Source organism: Vespa crabro, chromosome 19 (assembly GCF_910589235.1).
Source record: "Vespa crabro chromosome 19, iyVesCrab1.2, whole genome shotgun sequence".
NCBI lineage: Eukaryota > Metazoa > Arthropoda > Insecta > Hymenoptera > Vespidae > Vespa > Vespa crabro.
In genome coordinates this window covers 4,817,980-4,836,233 of record NC_060973.1, presented here as the reverse complement: position 1 = coordinate 4,836,233, position 18,254 = coordinate 4,817,980, and the positions used below count along the sequence as shown (strand labels likewise).

The following is an 18,254-nucleotide window of genomic DNA, read 5'->3' as shown; positions in this document are numbered from 1 at the left end:
GTAATAACAGGTATCAATTTCAGTAAAAATAAATATGCGATCAATGTTTATAAATCTAGCGTTAATGTGGCTCATAATAGTAATAATGACGAGAAGAAAGACAAAAGAAAAGGAAAAGATATGTAATTTACTCGTTATTATTCCTATTTCAAATTACATTTCCTATTTCAAATTACATTTCCTATTTCTCAATTACATTTCTCAATTACAGTCGCGTATGCAAGATCGTTTAGGATCGAAAGAAATGATAGATCGCTCCACGTCGTACTTCTCGCGTATTGCGATATGTCGCATATGTCGAGAAAGGATGATTTAATTTATATCGTATAGATTTATGAGCTGACCTGGCTGATGGGTTTTTGCACGGCTACGTAGAAGATAAATATCGAGAGAAATCAAAGAAGAGAAAGGAAGAGAGAGAGAGAGAGAGAGAGAGAGAGAGAGAGAGAGAGAGAGAGAGAGAGAGAGAGAGAGAGAGAGAGAGAGAGAGAGAGAGAGAGAGAGAGAGAGAGAGAGAGAGAGAGAGAGAGAGAGAGAATAGGTTTACAGCGGTCTGTTCATCAATCTCTGTATACACCGTTCATTTAACTTCCCTAGAACTTGACTTACAAAGCGATTTTCCCTATCCTAGAGTATCGAAGCGTTTCGACATCCTCGGGAAATACATTGCACGCTATCGAAATAGATTAGAAGAACGATACGATTTTCCATCGACTTATATATTTCTCATTTTTACGAGGTCATCGCGACATTTCGTTATTCCTCCCACGATCCTACAAGTTGGTCCAATTAAATGACATCAAATCGATAAGACGATTTTCTTTTTTTTTTCTTTTTTTTTTTGTTTTCTTTTAATAGAAAAAAGAAAGAAAAGAAAAAACAAAGAGAAAAAATTCTATCTTGATCCATCCAAGAAAGATAAGATCAAGTAATGAACCTATTGAGTATTTTCTTATCGACCCTACTCTTTTATACTATATTTATTCTGATAATAATAATTAAACCGAGGAAAATCGGAAGGAAGGTCATCCAAGTATTATCTACGTCATCTAAGAAACTTAAATTCAATTGTATATTATACGTGTAACAATTTATTGTATTTCGACAGCTATCCCGATGATAAGATAGCACATTGGGAATGTGTGAAAATTATAATTGTAATTAAATATATATATATATATATATATATATATATATATATATATATATATATATAAGAAAGCATTCAACTATATGTTCCAAAAAAAATTCGAATCATTTTTCATCGAAGTGACTCTGATCACGTTAGAGCTCTTTGTATTTTTCTAATATACGAATTGGATACGATCGATAAAAAGAAAATTCGAACGAGGTAGTACGGTCAAATGGAAGGACAGATCGAAAAGAAATAGATAGACATGCACCGACACAAAGACACACACATACATACAGACAAATAGATTGTCCTGGACACGGTAGTCGAGACGATTGATTCCTAAGGTTGTAGAATTGTTAACGACTATCGTCAACCAACCAGATGACTCGATCGAAATATCGTATAAGAGAAGAGAGAGAAAGAGAGAGAGAGAGATGGTGCTTGTTAATTCTGGCCCTTATTTATTATCCAATTGTATCTATGCGTTTACGTTTGTCTCCACGAACTGCATTTAGTTCATTACTCGATATACGTACATCAATTTGTTCATCATTACTTTCAAAAGCAATAGTCTTTGATAAGATAAATTTTGCTAAGATAAATCTGATCAAAAAAAACTAAAAGATAAATAAATAAATAAATCTGTTTAATTTTATTGCGAGTAACGAGAGAGAATAAAAGAATGAATTTTTTTCGTTTTAATGATATCTATTTCACTAAGATGAACAAAAACAAATGATTTTCTCTAAGGTCCTAAAGACAAGTGTTATAATTATAGGATAATGAAACCTGCTCTCGTTAACACTGTGTGAAGAGCTCTTCGAAAAGTTAACTTTGCAAACATCTCTCTCTCTCCCTCTCCCTCTCCCTCTCTTCCTCTCCCTCTCTCTCTTTCTCTCTCCCTCTCTCTTTTTCTGTAAAGCAGTTCCTTTTTTTTTGAATTCTTTTTTTATTTCTTTTTTAAGCAACCGACGAGTTACGGAAAACGTGTTTCTCCAACCTTTTTGTAGGATTGTGGTTCGACGAAGAAAAAACAAAAACGTTGAGAGTATTTGTACAGATGGAATTAGAAAAACGGTTCGGTAGTGTTTTACAAACGTAAATGCTGGTAGGTCGATCGGGTATCAGGTAGAAAGAAATGGAACTATTGCATCCTTCTATCGTGATATCTCGTAAAACGTTTTATCTATTGCGTATATTGGATTTCCTTGCAAACAGGAAAAAAGAACTTCTTTTATTTATTTATTTTTTGTTTTTTTAATCTTCTTGTTGACACATCGATCGTTTGAACAAAGAAAAAATGTCATTAGTAGTTTCCCATTGTTCTTGTTGCTGACAAATTTGATACGTTTAAATTATATATACGTATATAATATAAATTATGATTTTATAAATAACAAATTTTTATCATAATTTTATATATATATATATATATATATATATATATATATAATTTATATACACACACACATACGCGTGGGCACACACACACACATTGTACGTAAACATATACAATTGACAAGAATAATACTAAAAGCACACATGACGTTAACGCTTGTTACTTTTAGAACTTTGACGTTTAACGAATTCTAAGATGTCTAAAATGAGCTTGTTCATACTTCATAAAATTGAGCGACGTCTCGATTTATTTTTCCAGGCTCGATGACGAGCGGTATTCCGGGAGTTCCGGAAAATATAACGGTGATGTTCCTAAACCCGACGTCCGTCCGTGTTTCTTGGAGCACCAGCCAGGTCGAGCAAGTTGAAAAGTACGACGTTACGTATAAACCGACGGACGCCAGGTGCGTTCCCATTATTTCAATATTTACTTTTTCTTTGTTGTCCCTTTTTTTCTTTTTTTTCCTTACAAACATGAAGAACCATAAAAGTAGGTATAAATCTTTCGTTTGATACGATTAAATGCATTATTTAATTTTTTCATTTAAACAAACTTAAACAATGTCAAATGACTTTCGACCCTTTGATTCTTTTTCCTTTTTCAATTACAAAGATGAATTACGAAGATTTACGGAGAATTCCATTTTTCTTTCCCTTCGTCGAATAATCCTTCCCTATCTCTCTTTTTCATCCTATCTCAATCCTGTACCATAACGTTTCTCTCTTTTTCTCTCTCTCTCTCTCTCTCTCTCTCTCTCTCTCTCTCTCTCTCTATCTCTATCTCTATCTCTATCTTTATCTTTACGAAGCAATCGTTTGAAACTCCTCCCTTAGTTTTTTCCTTTTTATCACCGTTCTATCAACCACCTAAGCTTCTAATCCCCTTTTTTCCCTTCCCTCCACGAATTTATGAAATTTTATTTCTCATTAATCTTCCGGTAACGAACTGTGTAATACACTCGATTTACACATTCGTATATCAGTATTATATTATTATTTGGTTTAATCATAATTGAGAACTTTGTTTACAGCAATGTTCTCCTATTTCTCGAAGCATAATATGTATTTTTCAACTTTGTTTGGAAAAGTGATTTTTCTTTTTTTTCTTTTCAATCGAGAATACATAATTTATGAAATTCAGAGCTCTTTATCAACTCTACACAAAGTTGTAATTGAAGTAACTTATAGCGTAAAATATAGTATTGGGATCGTCATAAAATTACGAATATAATTTATAATGTATCGACGCTTTTTAATTGTTTTTTGAAAATTATTTGAAATTTAAAATAACTGTTCAAAAAACAAAAATATATCGATAATAATTACGAGTGATATATAATATTATACAACTTTTGAAAATTTCACATACACGCACACACACACGACACATCACAACGAATTATTTCACTAAAAGAAATATCTTATTTCAAATGAAATGAAACGAAATTCGATAATGGTCGTTTTTAAATGATATTGGAAAACGATTTCCCATTACTAAAGTGAATCAATTTTCTATATCATTCCTTATCATCGATTGCAAAATATCAAATTTGAATCACAACGGGAAGGCGTTAGTTACAGGGTGGTGGCGGTGGTCGCAGGAAATAGCGAAGCAGTTACGTTAAGTGGTTTAAGGGCCGACACGCAGTACCAACTAGTAGTCACTGCCGTGAGAGCAGGGAAAAAGTATAGAAGTCGACCAATCGTCTTCCGTACGCTCGGTGAGTCATTCGTCTCTTCTCATTTATTTAATTTTGTTTTTTTTTTATTTTTTTTTATTTTATTATTATTTTCTTTTTTTCTTTTTCATTTGTTTCCTCTAGATCTCCTTTGCCGTTTTTCGCAGCCATTATACGTGGAATATTTTCTCGGAATGTCAAGCGATCCTTACTACTTGTAATTCTCAGTACAATTCTTTTCTAATGAGATCGTACAAATGCTGAAACATCACGTTACGCTAAAACAAAGATGAAAATTATTACGTGACAAATGATTGCACTTGCATAAAAAGATTAACACGTCTGTTAAACAATAAGATACTGAACTATTCTTTCGGTACTTCATCCATGTTATTAAAATGTCACTTGAGCTGGTTTACTTTGACAGTATTCTCTTTCCTTTTGGTCTGTTTAAATCCCTACCAAATACGATTACCAACGGGTATTACACGAAGGAAATTAGAACGTTGTTGCTGTCTATCCGACTACGTCCTAATCAGGTTTACTGTTAGCATTCATTGTTTCACCGATATTACGATATTTTTGCTCTTGAGAAAAAGAATATGTGATATGCATTTTTTTGAATAATCGTTTCCATGCAAGTTTAAGAGCATTAATTCTCTTGCTCATTATTAGTCAAACGCGTGATATTATGAACAAGTCGATAGGAATTGATGATTACGTGTTTACGATACGTATAGATATGATATTAGAATTACGTATATATGCATGCATGTATTTGACAAATAAAATATCGGATCAATTTCTAAACCCTTTTTTCCTGTAACGCTCGATTAATCATTGGAAATATTATCGTTTAGTTTTTATTCTTTAATTAATCTAAACGCGATCGAAGATTTAATCAAGAAAAGGATTTTTACTCGATTTATCGACAGGACGCTTGATTGGACGGCCTTAATAGAACGTCCTCGCGGTACATAATACGTTGCACATCAATTCCTCGGAGGGATGAAGAGAGTGCTGTTTCGTAACCAATATTAAAAGCATCTACCTATATATATATATATATATATATATATATCTGTACACACACACACACACACACACATGTATCACCAGAGGGAATCGATAATTCAACTGTCCCGCAGAGTACCCAAAATGGTCATATTCCAAAATATGGAATCTCTCACGTACTTCCTTTCGTTTTCATTTTTTACCGTCAATTATCTCCACAAAATAGACCGCAAATTGCTATTGGCTAAATTTAATTGTACCATACAATATATAATATATTATTTATTTATATAATATAATATATAATTTATATATATATATATATGTATAAATATAGATATAGAATTTGGAAATACTTTTTATTTGTACATAAAATCATACACGACAATTTTCAGATAGATATGATTTGAAGAATCAATAACATTCATATGTTATGACAGTCAAGCAAATTTTCAATTCTCAATGTTGTTACTTACTCCTTCAATAATTTTACATAGCACATATAGATATAAAAGAACAAGGTTATCCAAGCAAGTAAATCACACAAACACCAATAATTCGTGTAACAAGTTGTTCGCATACATGGACATTATATATCCATACGTATGTACCTACATGATACTTCAGAGGAACATATGTTCCCTCGGTAACACGTGTTGATTTTATTTTATAAAAAATAGACAATGCATGCAAGTCTGACATTGAGTGTTTCGTGTATATATATACAGAGTGTTCCATTTCAAACATCAAACACACTTTAATATTATTTCATCAAGTGGTATCTATAAAAAAAAATGCTTACGTTTACCATTAAGCGTTCCATATATTCTGAGTTTAAAAACTTGGACATACATATGCGTGTGCATGTTATGCGCAATATTCAAACGCGAAACATAAATTCGGAAGGAACGAAATATATAACTGAATATACGACTAAACTAGGAAAGGTTACGCATGTTTAATGAGAAAAGATAATCTACTTCGATTGTCACATGACAACGTGGAAACGATTAGTAACGATTAGTCGTTACCGTGATGGTTTGTAAAGGGTAATCAACATTGATCATATACATATATTTATAGCTATCTAATACGCCAACTCTCATATGTTAGCCTCTTTACTAATAGCATATTGAAAATATGTCCTTGCTTATAACAAGCTTATCCGCTTTCAAAAGACTTTTCTAGTATCGAAGTCATAAAATTCATTCGACGTGTATCTTTTTTTTATTTATTCAAAAGAATTCCCTTTTATATATACATAGGATATCGCAATTATAATCAATGCATGAGACTATCGCATAAAATATATTCATACATTCAAATGTGGATTGATTCTAATAGAACACCCTATATATATATATACATATATATATATATATATATATATATATATATATATATACACACGTGTATTTATTTCTTTTTTTAGAACCTCCGCGGTCCTTTCCCCAGCAGGATGCAGCAGTAACAAATGGACCACTTCCTCCGTCTCCGCCGTCTTCTCAGCAGCCGCAACCTTACATACAAGTATGAAACGGGGCTAGGGCTGGGGTTGGGTCGAAGCTGATTTGGGGGATGGGGATGGGGGTTAGGGAAGACTAATAAAGACAGAAAGAAAACGAACGATCTTTTAAAGGTATCTTTTTTCGTTATCCGAGGTTACTCGAGTAAAAAAGCTTTCTTATTCCAGATACGAGGCGTCGAAGTTGGTATAGTTATACTGGTGCTGATAGTCTGGGCCGGTGCTATAGCTCTCTTCTTTAATCGTTGGGGTAAAATTCGCATGTTGTTGCCGTATCAACCGGATTACAAGGAACAATTGAAAGTTCCTGGTACCGGCGTTTGTACGGCGACCAATACGGCGTATCCTCAACATTCGACTCAGCACACGTGTTCCCAGGTAACGCATGATCGAATTTTATATTTACATTTATTATATCTATTGATCCTTATATTTATTTTTTTTTTATATATATAGTTTCCTCTTTCTATAATTTTCATTGATATTCGTATCTAATGATTATGAAAGTTGCCCGACTATGTTTCATCGTTCATGAAAATTCTCATCCTAAATGCGATGAGTGTTTGATTATGTTTGAACTTATGTTGGGTTATTCTAAGAAAATTCAATTTCGTTAGGAATAATTTTTTATCCTTCATTTTTTGTTTTCGAAATAATTATAGCTAACGATTAGATATTAAGATATTATTTCATTTAAATAAAAAAATAATCATAAAGAATTTTAAATACATGTACGCCAAGCTATATTTACATAATAATCGGCTCATTTATTCATCTATCGATAGGTCGAATAAGTCGACGAATCGGATATTTATTGGTCCTTCCTTATATTCACACGTTACTCGATTCGATTAATCGAAATTTCATCGATGATTAAAATTGTCTTTAAAAAAACTAGCAAATTACAATACAATACAATTTCCGATAAATTTGACTATAATTACCAAGTATAAAATATACTTTATATATATATATATATATAAAATATATATATATATATAAAATATATATATATATATATATATATATATATACACATATATATTATATCTTTGCGATGAAATAATAAAAAACGAGTAATAGAGCTTTAATCTCTAATCGATAAATTGTTATTTTGTATGGACGTTATGTCTCTTTTTTCTCACATAATGCCACAGTATTACGCATGCAATTAAATGATGTAAAAGTTCCCGAAGAATAGGAAGCTCGTCGGATTAGCGTGAAATAATCCCATCGTGAAAATGTTACCGTCCACGTTTTACATGTTTTCTCTCGTGGTAATTGTAATGGACGTTCTATAGAATTTTTTTTCCACCTTTTTTTTCCTTTTTTTCCTTTTTTTTTCCTTTTTTTTCCTATTTTCTTCTTTTTCTTTCTTTTTTAATCCAAATGCATTTTCATTGAAATCCGTTAGGAAATTGCGTGAAAAACGAAAGTCTTGTTATAGTATTCGATATATTTGTTTTTATCACAGATAGAAAAAAAAAATGTTTGTTAAAATCATCAGTTCTTGGTAGAAATATATTTGATCATTATACGTATAGGGTTTTATCGATATATTAAATTAAGTCGATTCGATACAGTAGTTATCTTTCAACAAAATTTCATGATACTCTGACTAAATACCTACGTAATCAATGATAACCCGGTTTCTTATTCTGATAGGGAATATAATGAATTATTCAGCGACCTCAATTGCACAATACCCAGAAGCGTATAAAACTTTGAAGGAACTGTCAACTCGGTCGAGAAGAATAAAAATAGATGACGAATAGATCGTTGACACACAAAGTATTAAATAATAACGATATCGTACCAATCATCGTAGATTTCCAAAAAATTTCTTTCTTCGTTTTTCGATTATTATTAACATATAGTTTCTCAATAGAATTCAAATACATGGATTAGGAACGATAATGATATTTTTTTCGAAACTCTAACTAATTTTTCGGTATTATTCATAGATCGAATAAAGAAAAAACCTATAATAAGAAAAGATGAAAGGAAAGAGAAGTTATTTAGATTCGAGTCATTATATCTCTATCAATTTCTTGCCGATCATCTTGACTGAATTACAGATTATATTTCTTTTCCCCTCCTCTCTCTCTCCCTCTCTCTCTCTCTCCCTCTCCCTCTCTCTCTCTCCCTCTCTCTCTCTTTCTCTCTCTCCTCCCCCTCTCTCTTATCTTTATTATCTTTCACCGATCATTACGAATGAGAATCGCTTGAGGCAGTCAATAACGATTTATTCGTTAATTACTGAAAATAACGTTGAAGCAGCTTTTGCATGTGCTTCCAAATTAGTATTAGAGAGTTAAAAGGACTTTATATTATAAAAGACGTATACTAAACGAAGATACTCTCTTTTGCGTGCCCGAAAGCGATGCACGCTTTACCTCCCTGATTATATTCCCATAAATTTGCATATCCTTCTCTCTTTCTCTCCCTCTTTCTCTCTCTCTTTCTCTCTCTCTCTTTCTTTCTCTCTCTCTCTCTCTTTCTCTTTCTTCCTCCCTCATGTATATTCCGGTTTAGTACAAAACTTATAGAGAAGATAGAAGGAGTGAGTGGCAGAATAATTATTTTAATCCTAATATGTTTGAACTTAAGGCTAAGGATGCGTCGTTTCCATTTTTTTTTCTTTCTTTTTTTACTTATAACCATTATCGCATAATATAACGTATCAAACTACTAAACTAATGTAATACCAATGCATATTTCGAACTAATGCATATACATGTATAATATATTAATTAAGTTTTCCAAATGATTGTTCGCATTTTGCAATTGTTTAACTTTTTATTTTGAACGGACAAACGAATTTTTTATCAAAGTATATGTGATAATCAAATGCGTCATTTTTTGTAATTACCTGACGACAATATGACAACTTTTTTAAAAATGTCATCCTTTTTTTTTATAATAAGAAAAAAATTACGTATTACTTTGTACTTTAAAACACATCGTATTTACATTAATTTATATTACATTATATAGCTATACGCTGATTTTTCTATTTTTATTCCAAATTAAAAAACAAAAAAATAATATTTTGTCCGTTCTAAAAAAAGTTACTCAATTTTGAAAAAGTCGTCAAATATTAATCCAATTCACCTATAATCTTGAATTCGTTATATTGCAATACATATCAATCATTATTTTTCTATTTATTCCTGAAACTTGTCTTAACTCGAAAAAGAAATAGACAAAGAAAATAATAAAATAAAGAATAAATAAATAAACAAACAAATAAAAGAACGAACAAATAAAAGAACGAACAAATAATTGCCAGTTAAATTAATAAGGCAACGATTAATAATAGAATCTAATCTCTGTCTGTTTCCTCTCGTCGAACTCGAACTTCTTCTTTTGGATACGGTATCTCGATATCATCGACCGTTCTTCGACGTTTCGCACGCCACGCAACGTACAATTTTCAACGGACAATTTTTCTTCGAAACATACGTACTTACGACGACGACAACGACGACGACGACAACGACGACGACAACGACGACGACGACGACGACGACGACGACGACGACGACGACGACAAATATTCTTTATTATACTAACTTGTTAACGAAATGACCGACTCACATAAACGCAAACACTAATACACATACATGATCACAAATGTACACGCGTACAATAAAACGGAACGCAACGCAACGCAACGTAAACGATACGAAAACGATCAAGATAATGACGACGTTGTCGGACATGATGATGCAGTGCGGGGGTGGAAGCTGCTGCGTCTTGGAACAGTGCTTTCAGTATCCTAGAAGAACAAGAGAACCTCGGGACTGTGGATGCCAATTTGCTCTTCTCCATAGAGCGGATATCTCTGCCTGACCATCGGTACTTGTACAAAAAAAAGAAAAAGAAAAAGAAAAGAGAAAACAAACAAACAAAGAACAGATCTTTCATTATCTTGTTTTCGTTTTCTCTCTCTCTCTCTCTCTCTCTCTCTCTCTCTCTCTCTCTCTCTATCTCTCTTTTCCTATTGTTTTATTATTAGGACCCAATTGCAAACAAGCACAGAATATTTTGCTTCTTTTTTTCTGTTTTTTTTCTTTTCTTTTAATCTCTATTTCTATTTCTATTTATCTATGTTCGTCGTTTGTCTCTTCTCGTCTTTCATGTATTTTTTTGTAGTTTATTCATAATCGTGTTTTGCGATATATTCTCCTTTAAAATATTTCCAATTGTCCTTTCAACCCTATTTTCTTTCCTTGTTTCTCATCATTCTCTTTTTCCTTTTCTGTTTCTCTCTCTCTCTCTCTCTCCCCCTCCCTCTTTCTCTCTCCCCCTCTCTCTCTATCTCTATCTCTTTCTCTATTTTTCTTTTTCTTTTTACTTTTCAGCAAACCCTCCGATTGCTTCTACTTTCTCACGAAAAGATAAAAGTGCCTACTAATTGTGTGTGTCCTTTGCCTCTTGCCGTTTTTCTCTTTCTTTTTCCTCTTTCTCTCTCTCTCTCTCTCTCTCTCTCTCTCTCTCTCTCTCTCTCTTTCTCTCTCTCAGACTCTCTTTCTACTTGCCAATTAATAATCGGTACAACGACGGGGATAAGGGAAAAAAGTAAAAGGGAAAAAAAGAAAGAAGATAAATGTAGGATAGAAAAGAAGACATGAAAATTGGTGAAAAATTCGCGAGAGTTTAGCTAGCTAGAAATTTTTCTTTGACGTTACGTATTTCGTTCCATTTAATTAACTATTGTTGGCGTTGCGTAAAAGGAGGATCGATATTCCATTTAATCCTTTATAAAGCAACGTCATTTTCAATTTGCACACACATATACATTTGTATCTTTCTATTTTCTAATTTTTTTTTTTTTTTTTTTTTTTTTTATTTCATCCTTTCTCCATACTAATTTATTTTTATGCGACATTCCTTTGTAATCAAAGAGTTTGTTTGTTCATGACAATATGTATTTCCTATTTCCCAAAGTATATAGTACATATTATTTAAATATTCTTCTTTCTTTTTTTTCTCCTTTTTTTCTTTAATGATTAATAAAAGTTCCTACGTAACTGACATTACGATATTTCCACGTGTTAAATCGAAATTAAATCAAGCGCTGATAATGCACTTGAAAGATAATTAATTGTTACGTTTATATATTTATAATTATTTAAGTTTTTCATTCATTTATTTATTTATTTAATTAAATATTCACTTTCCTTCTAGAAAGTCGAAACGCGAAAGGAATCGACTTGAATTAAACTAGACTCGAAGAGTTTACATATTTTATTCTCTTCGAGTTCGTTATCGAAGATAATCTCTTCTAACTTTTGATTTTCATATTTCTTGGAAAATGGCAAGCACAAGTAGACTGTCATTTAGAATATCACAACCAGCACTTATCTCGTTATCAAAATCACGAAGCTCATTCGCGGAAGACGTTTTACTTCGTTAAACGAGTTTTGGTAAATGCATGCCCGTGAAATATCTACCTTTAAATTACGATGGAACGAAGCCAAAATGGAATTATTCGAAAGTATTCGTCGACGGTACACGTTCGAATAAATTTACATGATAAATAGAAGAAGATAACAGTGACCGCGCGCTCGTTTTCAGAACGTTCGATATAATTATATGTTTAGATATTATATATCGTTCATGCCACATTAAAAGAGAAGAGAAAATAGAAAACAAGAAAAAAAAGAAAAAATATGACAATTCTATGCCCGCCTGAACTCGCTTCGGCCGATAACACCATCTTCAGTGACGTCACGCTAAATTTCATCAATGAAATTCGTGCACGCTACATTTAAATGATCGCACAGCGAGAAGTATATGTACTTATATACTTATATACTTAGATACATATACTCGTATATGTACTTATATACGAGTATTTGGATGTACATTTGATGACGTCACGCTTCAGAGCACACACATACACACAGAGAGCGACAGACACACACTCTCTCTCATCTATATGTGTACACTGAACGCACAAATTTTTATGTTGCGTCGTTCGATTTTCCTTCGTATGTCTACATATAAACGAACCAAACGTATACGTGTATATGTGTACTGGGCGGGAGGGGGAGAAGGGGAGAAGTTTGTTAATAAACAAGCAAACAAACAAACAAACAAACAAACAAACAAACAAGGAAATAAGCAAACATGGAAACGTTTTGTTCGTTATATTCAATCAATACGTATGATGATCGCGTTTGAGCTATTTCTAATCCAATTGATGAAATTGCAGCATCAGCACTGGTCGAGTCATCACGTGGACTCTTTGGACAGTGGCAGTGGTTTAGGTTGGCCAAGACCGACAAGGCCACGTGTCAATAGTGCCATCGATGTCGCTGGCTTCCTTTCACAGGTTAGTAATCGCATAAAAACAATTGATCTAACGATTTTCGACTGAATCTCGATTACTTGAGAATTAATCCTTTCAGAGCTAACACTATACCACATCAAATTTTTATTACTTTTATTACATATACTATAGTATTAATATGTTCTAATGTCTTCTTTAAATGTATGAAAATAATGTGTGAATATATATATTTCTATATCTATATGTATATGTATATATATATATATATATATATATATATATATAGATAGATAGATAAATAGATAGATAGATAGATAGATAGATAGATAGATAGATAGATAGATATATATACAAGTAAGTAAAAGTGTTTAATTCACTCTACTTTTCGTATGGATCAATCCTCTTCTATAAGATAATTTCTATGTAACATACTTTCATTCGAGATTTCGCATATGTAGGTACATAGATGCATGTAAGTACAACATATTACCTGATAACTCTACTAAATGTTTATGTAATTTATACTCTTAGAAATTTAGGGCGACATCGCTTATCGATCGGTGGTTTAGAGGTATTAAAAATTCGAGTTCAATCTCGAATAATTGCAACTCGTATTTATTATTAATCCAATTATTCAAAACAAACTTTTTTTTCCTTTCAATTTGCGAACGTGATTTTCATTTCTTCGTACTTCATATTATAGAGATCGATAAATATACATTTACGTATAATATATCATATATACGAATAATATGTATATACTTGTAAATATTTCAATGTCTTGGTTTATTTTCTATTCTTTTTTTCTTTTTCTTTATTTTTATTATTATCATTATAAGAGATTAGAATCGTTCTCATCGATAACGCAAATGGATTCGATGAAATCGTGTCGCGAATTTCGAAAAGCGTTACCGCAAAGTGTTTGCAAAGTGACGACTGTGTTTTCTAGTGCGACATTTATTTAAATAAATGATAGATACGAAGGAGACCGCCGCGTAAAAGGAATACCTCAAAGTCGAACGTCAAAGTTCAAGGTAGTCGCTATTGAGGTAAAGTTCGTCGCGTCTAATCGATACTTTGTCGACTTTCTTTGTAAAAATAAAAAAAACAAAAGAAAAAAGAAAAAAGAAAAGTAAAGAAAAGAAAAAAGAAAAAAAACAAAGCTCGATTAGGCGAGATGAGCAAGCACCGACATACTTTAATCAAACAAAACGTCCTATTTCTCGATTTTTTTCTGTCGATGTTCGAAAAATCGATTTCTTCTTCTTAAAAAAAAATTACTTGTAATATCTACTAATTAGTGTGCTAATACTAGAATATAACTATTATATTTAGTTATATTAGGGATACTTACATCGGTATACTGATAAAAAATAAAATTGATCGATACTTTATAGAGGAGTATATAAACCTTTCGTGGAGGCAATATTATAATTCTTTTTTTTCTTTTTTCTTTTAAAACTGCAAGGATTCAAATTCTTAAAGAAAATTTATGAAACATCTTTTGACGATGAAATGACCATTGATATCTTTGCTTCCTCTTTTTATTTTGATAAGGAATTCCTCCGACGACATGGGTCCACGTCAAAGTTATGTCGAAAGGTTCGCAGTGCGGATAATTTGCCATTGGCCTCGGCGAATCGCCAAACTCATCAACGAAGAAGTTCAAGAAGTGAGGGAAACGAAGGAGATCGAGAATCTTTTTTGAAACCTAGTCAAGAAGATCAAGAAAGATATGAAACTACGAGCCCAAAAAGACAAAGCAGTCCTGAAAGTGGTTCCAAAGATCTCACTGAGACATCTTTGCTGGACTCGAATTATCAGCAACCATCGTCGAGGTAACATTTCATATTTATTTTTATTATTTTATTTTCTATTTCAAATGTCGTTAACGATCGATGCAGAAATTCTTATGAACATTTCATTTAAAGCTCAATAAATGCTTTCTCATGCAATTGGTATTTATGTATATACATACATTTTCTTTTGTTTTTGTTGTTTTCTTTTTTCTGCATAAAAAATATCTTAAATATTGTACGATAAATTCTAATCGATTTCCGATAAATTCAATATTTTTTCTTTCCAATTTCCAAAGTTATTAACGATTCGTCTATAAGAGACGTGTGTGTGATATTTAGTTTAGATTTCAATCAACGCGTCTCGATGTTTTCTTTTTATATTAAAAAAAGAAAAATATTACGTGATATTATAATTCTAATCGAATACCGACAGATTCAATATTCTCACGAAAAGAGTTCGATAGAAAAATTGTTCGTTGGCGAGAATTGGGAAATGAATTTCTTTATCATAATTTATCATTTGTATTTCCATTTTATTCAAAGTTAGCAATCGTATACGAACACTTTTGATACCAACTTAGTGTAGATTTCCGTGGATAAGAAAAAAATGAAAAATAAAAATATGCTTTTAAGGGACTCGCCGGTACCACCGACGACGACGACATCATTGGTAGCGAAACGATTCAGTGGTTGGCGCGTACCAGGAAGTCACGAATACGTCAAATGTCCTATTCAACAGCCTGTCTCGATGGACGAACGGTAATAAAGGAATTTTTCTAACGAAACGATAAATCAATAAGAAAACTAAAGATATTCGTAAACCGAAAACTAATTTTAATTCGTTTCTTTTTAAAGTCGGATGTAGAGATTGAATTCCTATAAAAAAAAAAAGGGCTCAATTTGTAGTTTTCACCTTGCAAAAATTCATTTTGATCGGATTTTTGAGGAATAAAAAAGCAAAAAAGAAAGGAAAAAAAAAGAAATATAAATCGCAGATGTTATCGACGGTCATGCGAGCCAGAGAGCGGTCTTTTGTCGAGGCATCATCATCATCGGCATCACCATCATCATCGTCTTGATGGCGAACACTATTCGAAGAGTTACGATTATGCCAGACGTACTCCAGAATCTAGCATAGACGTGAAACACTTTGGACTGCCGATTTTGAGCGTGAGCGAGCCCAGCCCACCGGATGAGGATGGTCGAGTCGATGATTATTTGTAGGACTTGCTTGCCGAGGATTTCCTCAAGGAACTCCTCGTATGATACCACCATCTCTTTCTCTCTCTCTCTCTCTTTCTCTCTCCCCCTCTGCCTCTCTCTCTCTCTCTGTCTCTCTCTCTCTGTCTCTCTCTCTGTCTCTCTCTCTCTCTCTCTCTCTCTCTCTCTCTCTCTCTCTCTCTCTCTCTCTCTCTCTGTCTCTCTCTCACTCTTTCTATATATCTTAAGTGAGCAACATGTTATTACACGAGTAGCCACAAATATAATATCGTTTGAAATGATACACGGCTATAAGTAAATATGTACCGATGTGAATATAATTTCACATGGTATAATGAAAAAAATTAGAGGTTATAAAATTAGAAAAAAAAATATCGCAACTAATTCGATTATATTGCATGAAATAAAAAAATTTAGGGATGGAAATATTTATAAAAATTATTTCGAAATAATTTACGATCTAAATGAGAATATCAAATAACAAGGTTGCTCCTCGTCTCTATATTATATGTATATTTCTCTTGATTTCTTCATTACTTGAAACACGATCGTGTTTTTCAAGATCAAGTTTAACGTTCTCCCTTCGAAGATAAAAAAAGAATCGATTTTTCTTAAGAAATGATAAATAAGTGTACGATCGATTCATCTTGATTAGTATTTCAATAATGTTAGGTCGATCTATTTGATGAACCGTTCGTGTATGTTTGAGGTACTATAAATAATTAGGACAAATATTTAAGACAAACTTGGCACCGTGTTTTCGTCATCGTGGAACAAACATGAAAGAATAGTTATACATATATATATATATATATATATATATATATATATATATATATGACATCATTTTAATATTTATAATATATATATATATAATATATATATATATATATATGTATTATTACATACAAATTAATATATAATTATAAAACTTCAAAAAAAGAAGCCAAGATAGTACTTCTCGTAATTCATTCGAATTCAATTAAAAAATAATTTTGTCCACGAGGATAAAACATCATAGCTGTTTTTCGATTAAAAAAAAAAGTAGAATCGCACGACAACGACGACGAACGAAATGTCTATGGGCGTCCAATCGCATCACTTTCGTTCGAAGATAAAAAAATGGATTTTATTCTTCGGAAATAAAGGAAAAAAAAAAAGAGGAAAAATGAGGGAAGAGAGTCTCATTTTCGCGAAATGATAATTAAGGGACCATGATCGGTCGAATCGAAATGTACACATATTAACTTATAGACGTATCATACTACGATCAAAGTAGATATCACTTTGAGATATGATATCGAGTTAAAGAAGAAAAAAAGAAACATAAGACATATAAAAGAGAAATATAAAGGAATGTTAACATGTAAGGAAACATACATAATACGTATATACATATGTACAAGATGATGAATCGTGAAACGTGAATATCTTAACTTATTTTATTATTAATTTAATATGTTTTTGCATCTGCATTGAGAAAAATCAAAATTTGAGAGAGGGAGATGAGGATATATAAAACATTTATTTTAATTAATTTCTTCATAAATCTTTGAAAAATTTATTTAAATAATTTCATAATCTCCCCGCTCTTCCTTTCTCAGTAAAATTTTTTAATTATTTTATTTGAAAACAAATTAGTCATGAAAATTTACTTAAATACTTCCCGATCTCGGCGCTTAAAACACGCGGTCTCGGTAATTTAATATAACAAATTAATTTTCAAGAATAAAATCTCGATCGATCGATTATCGATTAAATGCTCACGTGACACGACTCATCCGTTTGTTCGTATACACATGCATACGACAAGTATCCTTGTATGTATATATATATATATATATATATATGCGTACGATCTTGCAAAATAACGAGAAGCGTGTGCTAAAAGCTTCGTCGCGACGTGTCCTTGAATTTCTTGATTGCAAATCGATCGCGACGACTTATCAGAATTCGTTATTACGTTGGAACGATGCGAGGATACTATCGAACGCTACGGTGTGTGTATGTGTGTATGTACGCTTGAATATGTATGCGTGGTGTATATTTGTGTCCTACGTACGCGCGTACTCATATTCGTTTCATTGCAATGAAATAAGCCAACGCAAAAAAAAAAAAGAAAAAAAGACGAGATAATTGATTTCCTTTTCAGTGAATAACAAAGAGCTGCCTCGGCACAATT

General features: G+C 32.1%; 1 protein-coding gene across 6 annotated transcripts in view; it reads left to right on the top strand.

The window, feature by feature from the left end:
• LOC124430897 overlaps positions 1-18,254 on the top strand; it is a 27,091-nt gene extending 8,837 nt beyond the window's left edge. For 4 of the 6 annotated variants that reach the window (XM_046978112.1, XM_046978109.1, XM_046978113.1 and 1 more), the window contains 8 exons: positions 2,793-2,937; positions 4,109-4,254; positions 6,659-6,756; positions 6,920-7,129; positions 12,975-13,094; positions 14,610-14,890; positions 15,485-15,610; positions 15,847-18,254. In XM_046978112.1, the coding sequence (XP_046834068.1) occupies positions 2,793-2,937; positions 4,109-4,254; positions 6,659-6,756; positions 6,920-7,129; positions 12,975-13,094; positions 14,610-14,890; positions 15,485-15,610; positions 15,847-16,075 (1,355 nt within the window). In that variant the 3' untranslated portion in view covers positions 16,076-18,254. The other 2 variants (XM_046978111.1, XM_046978114.1) reach the window with 2 other exon arrangements.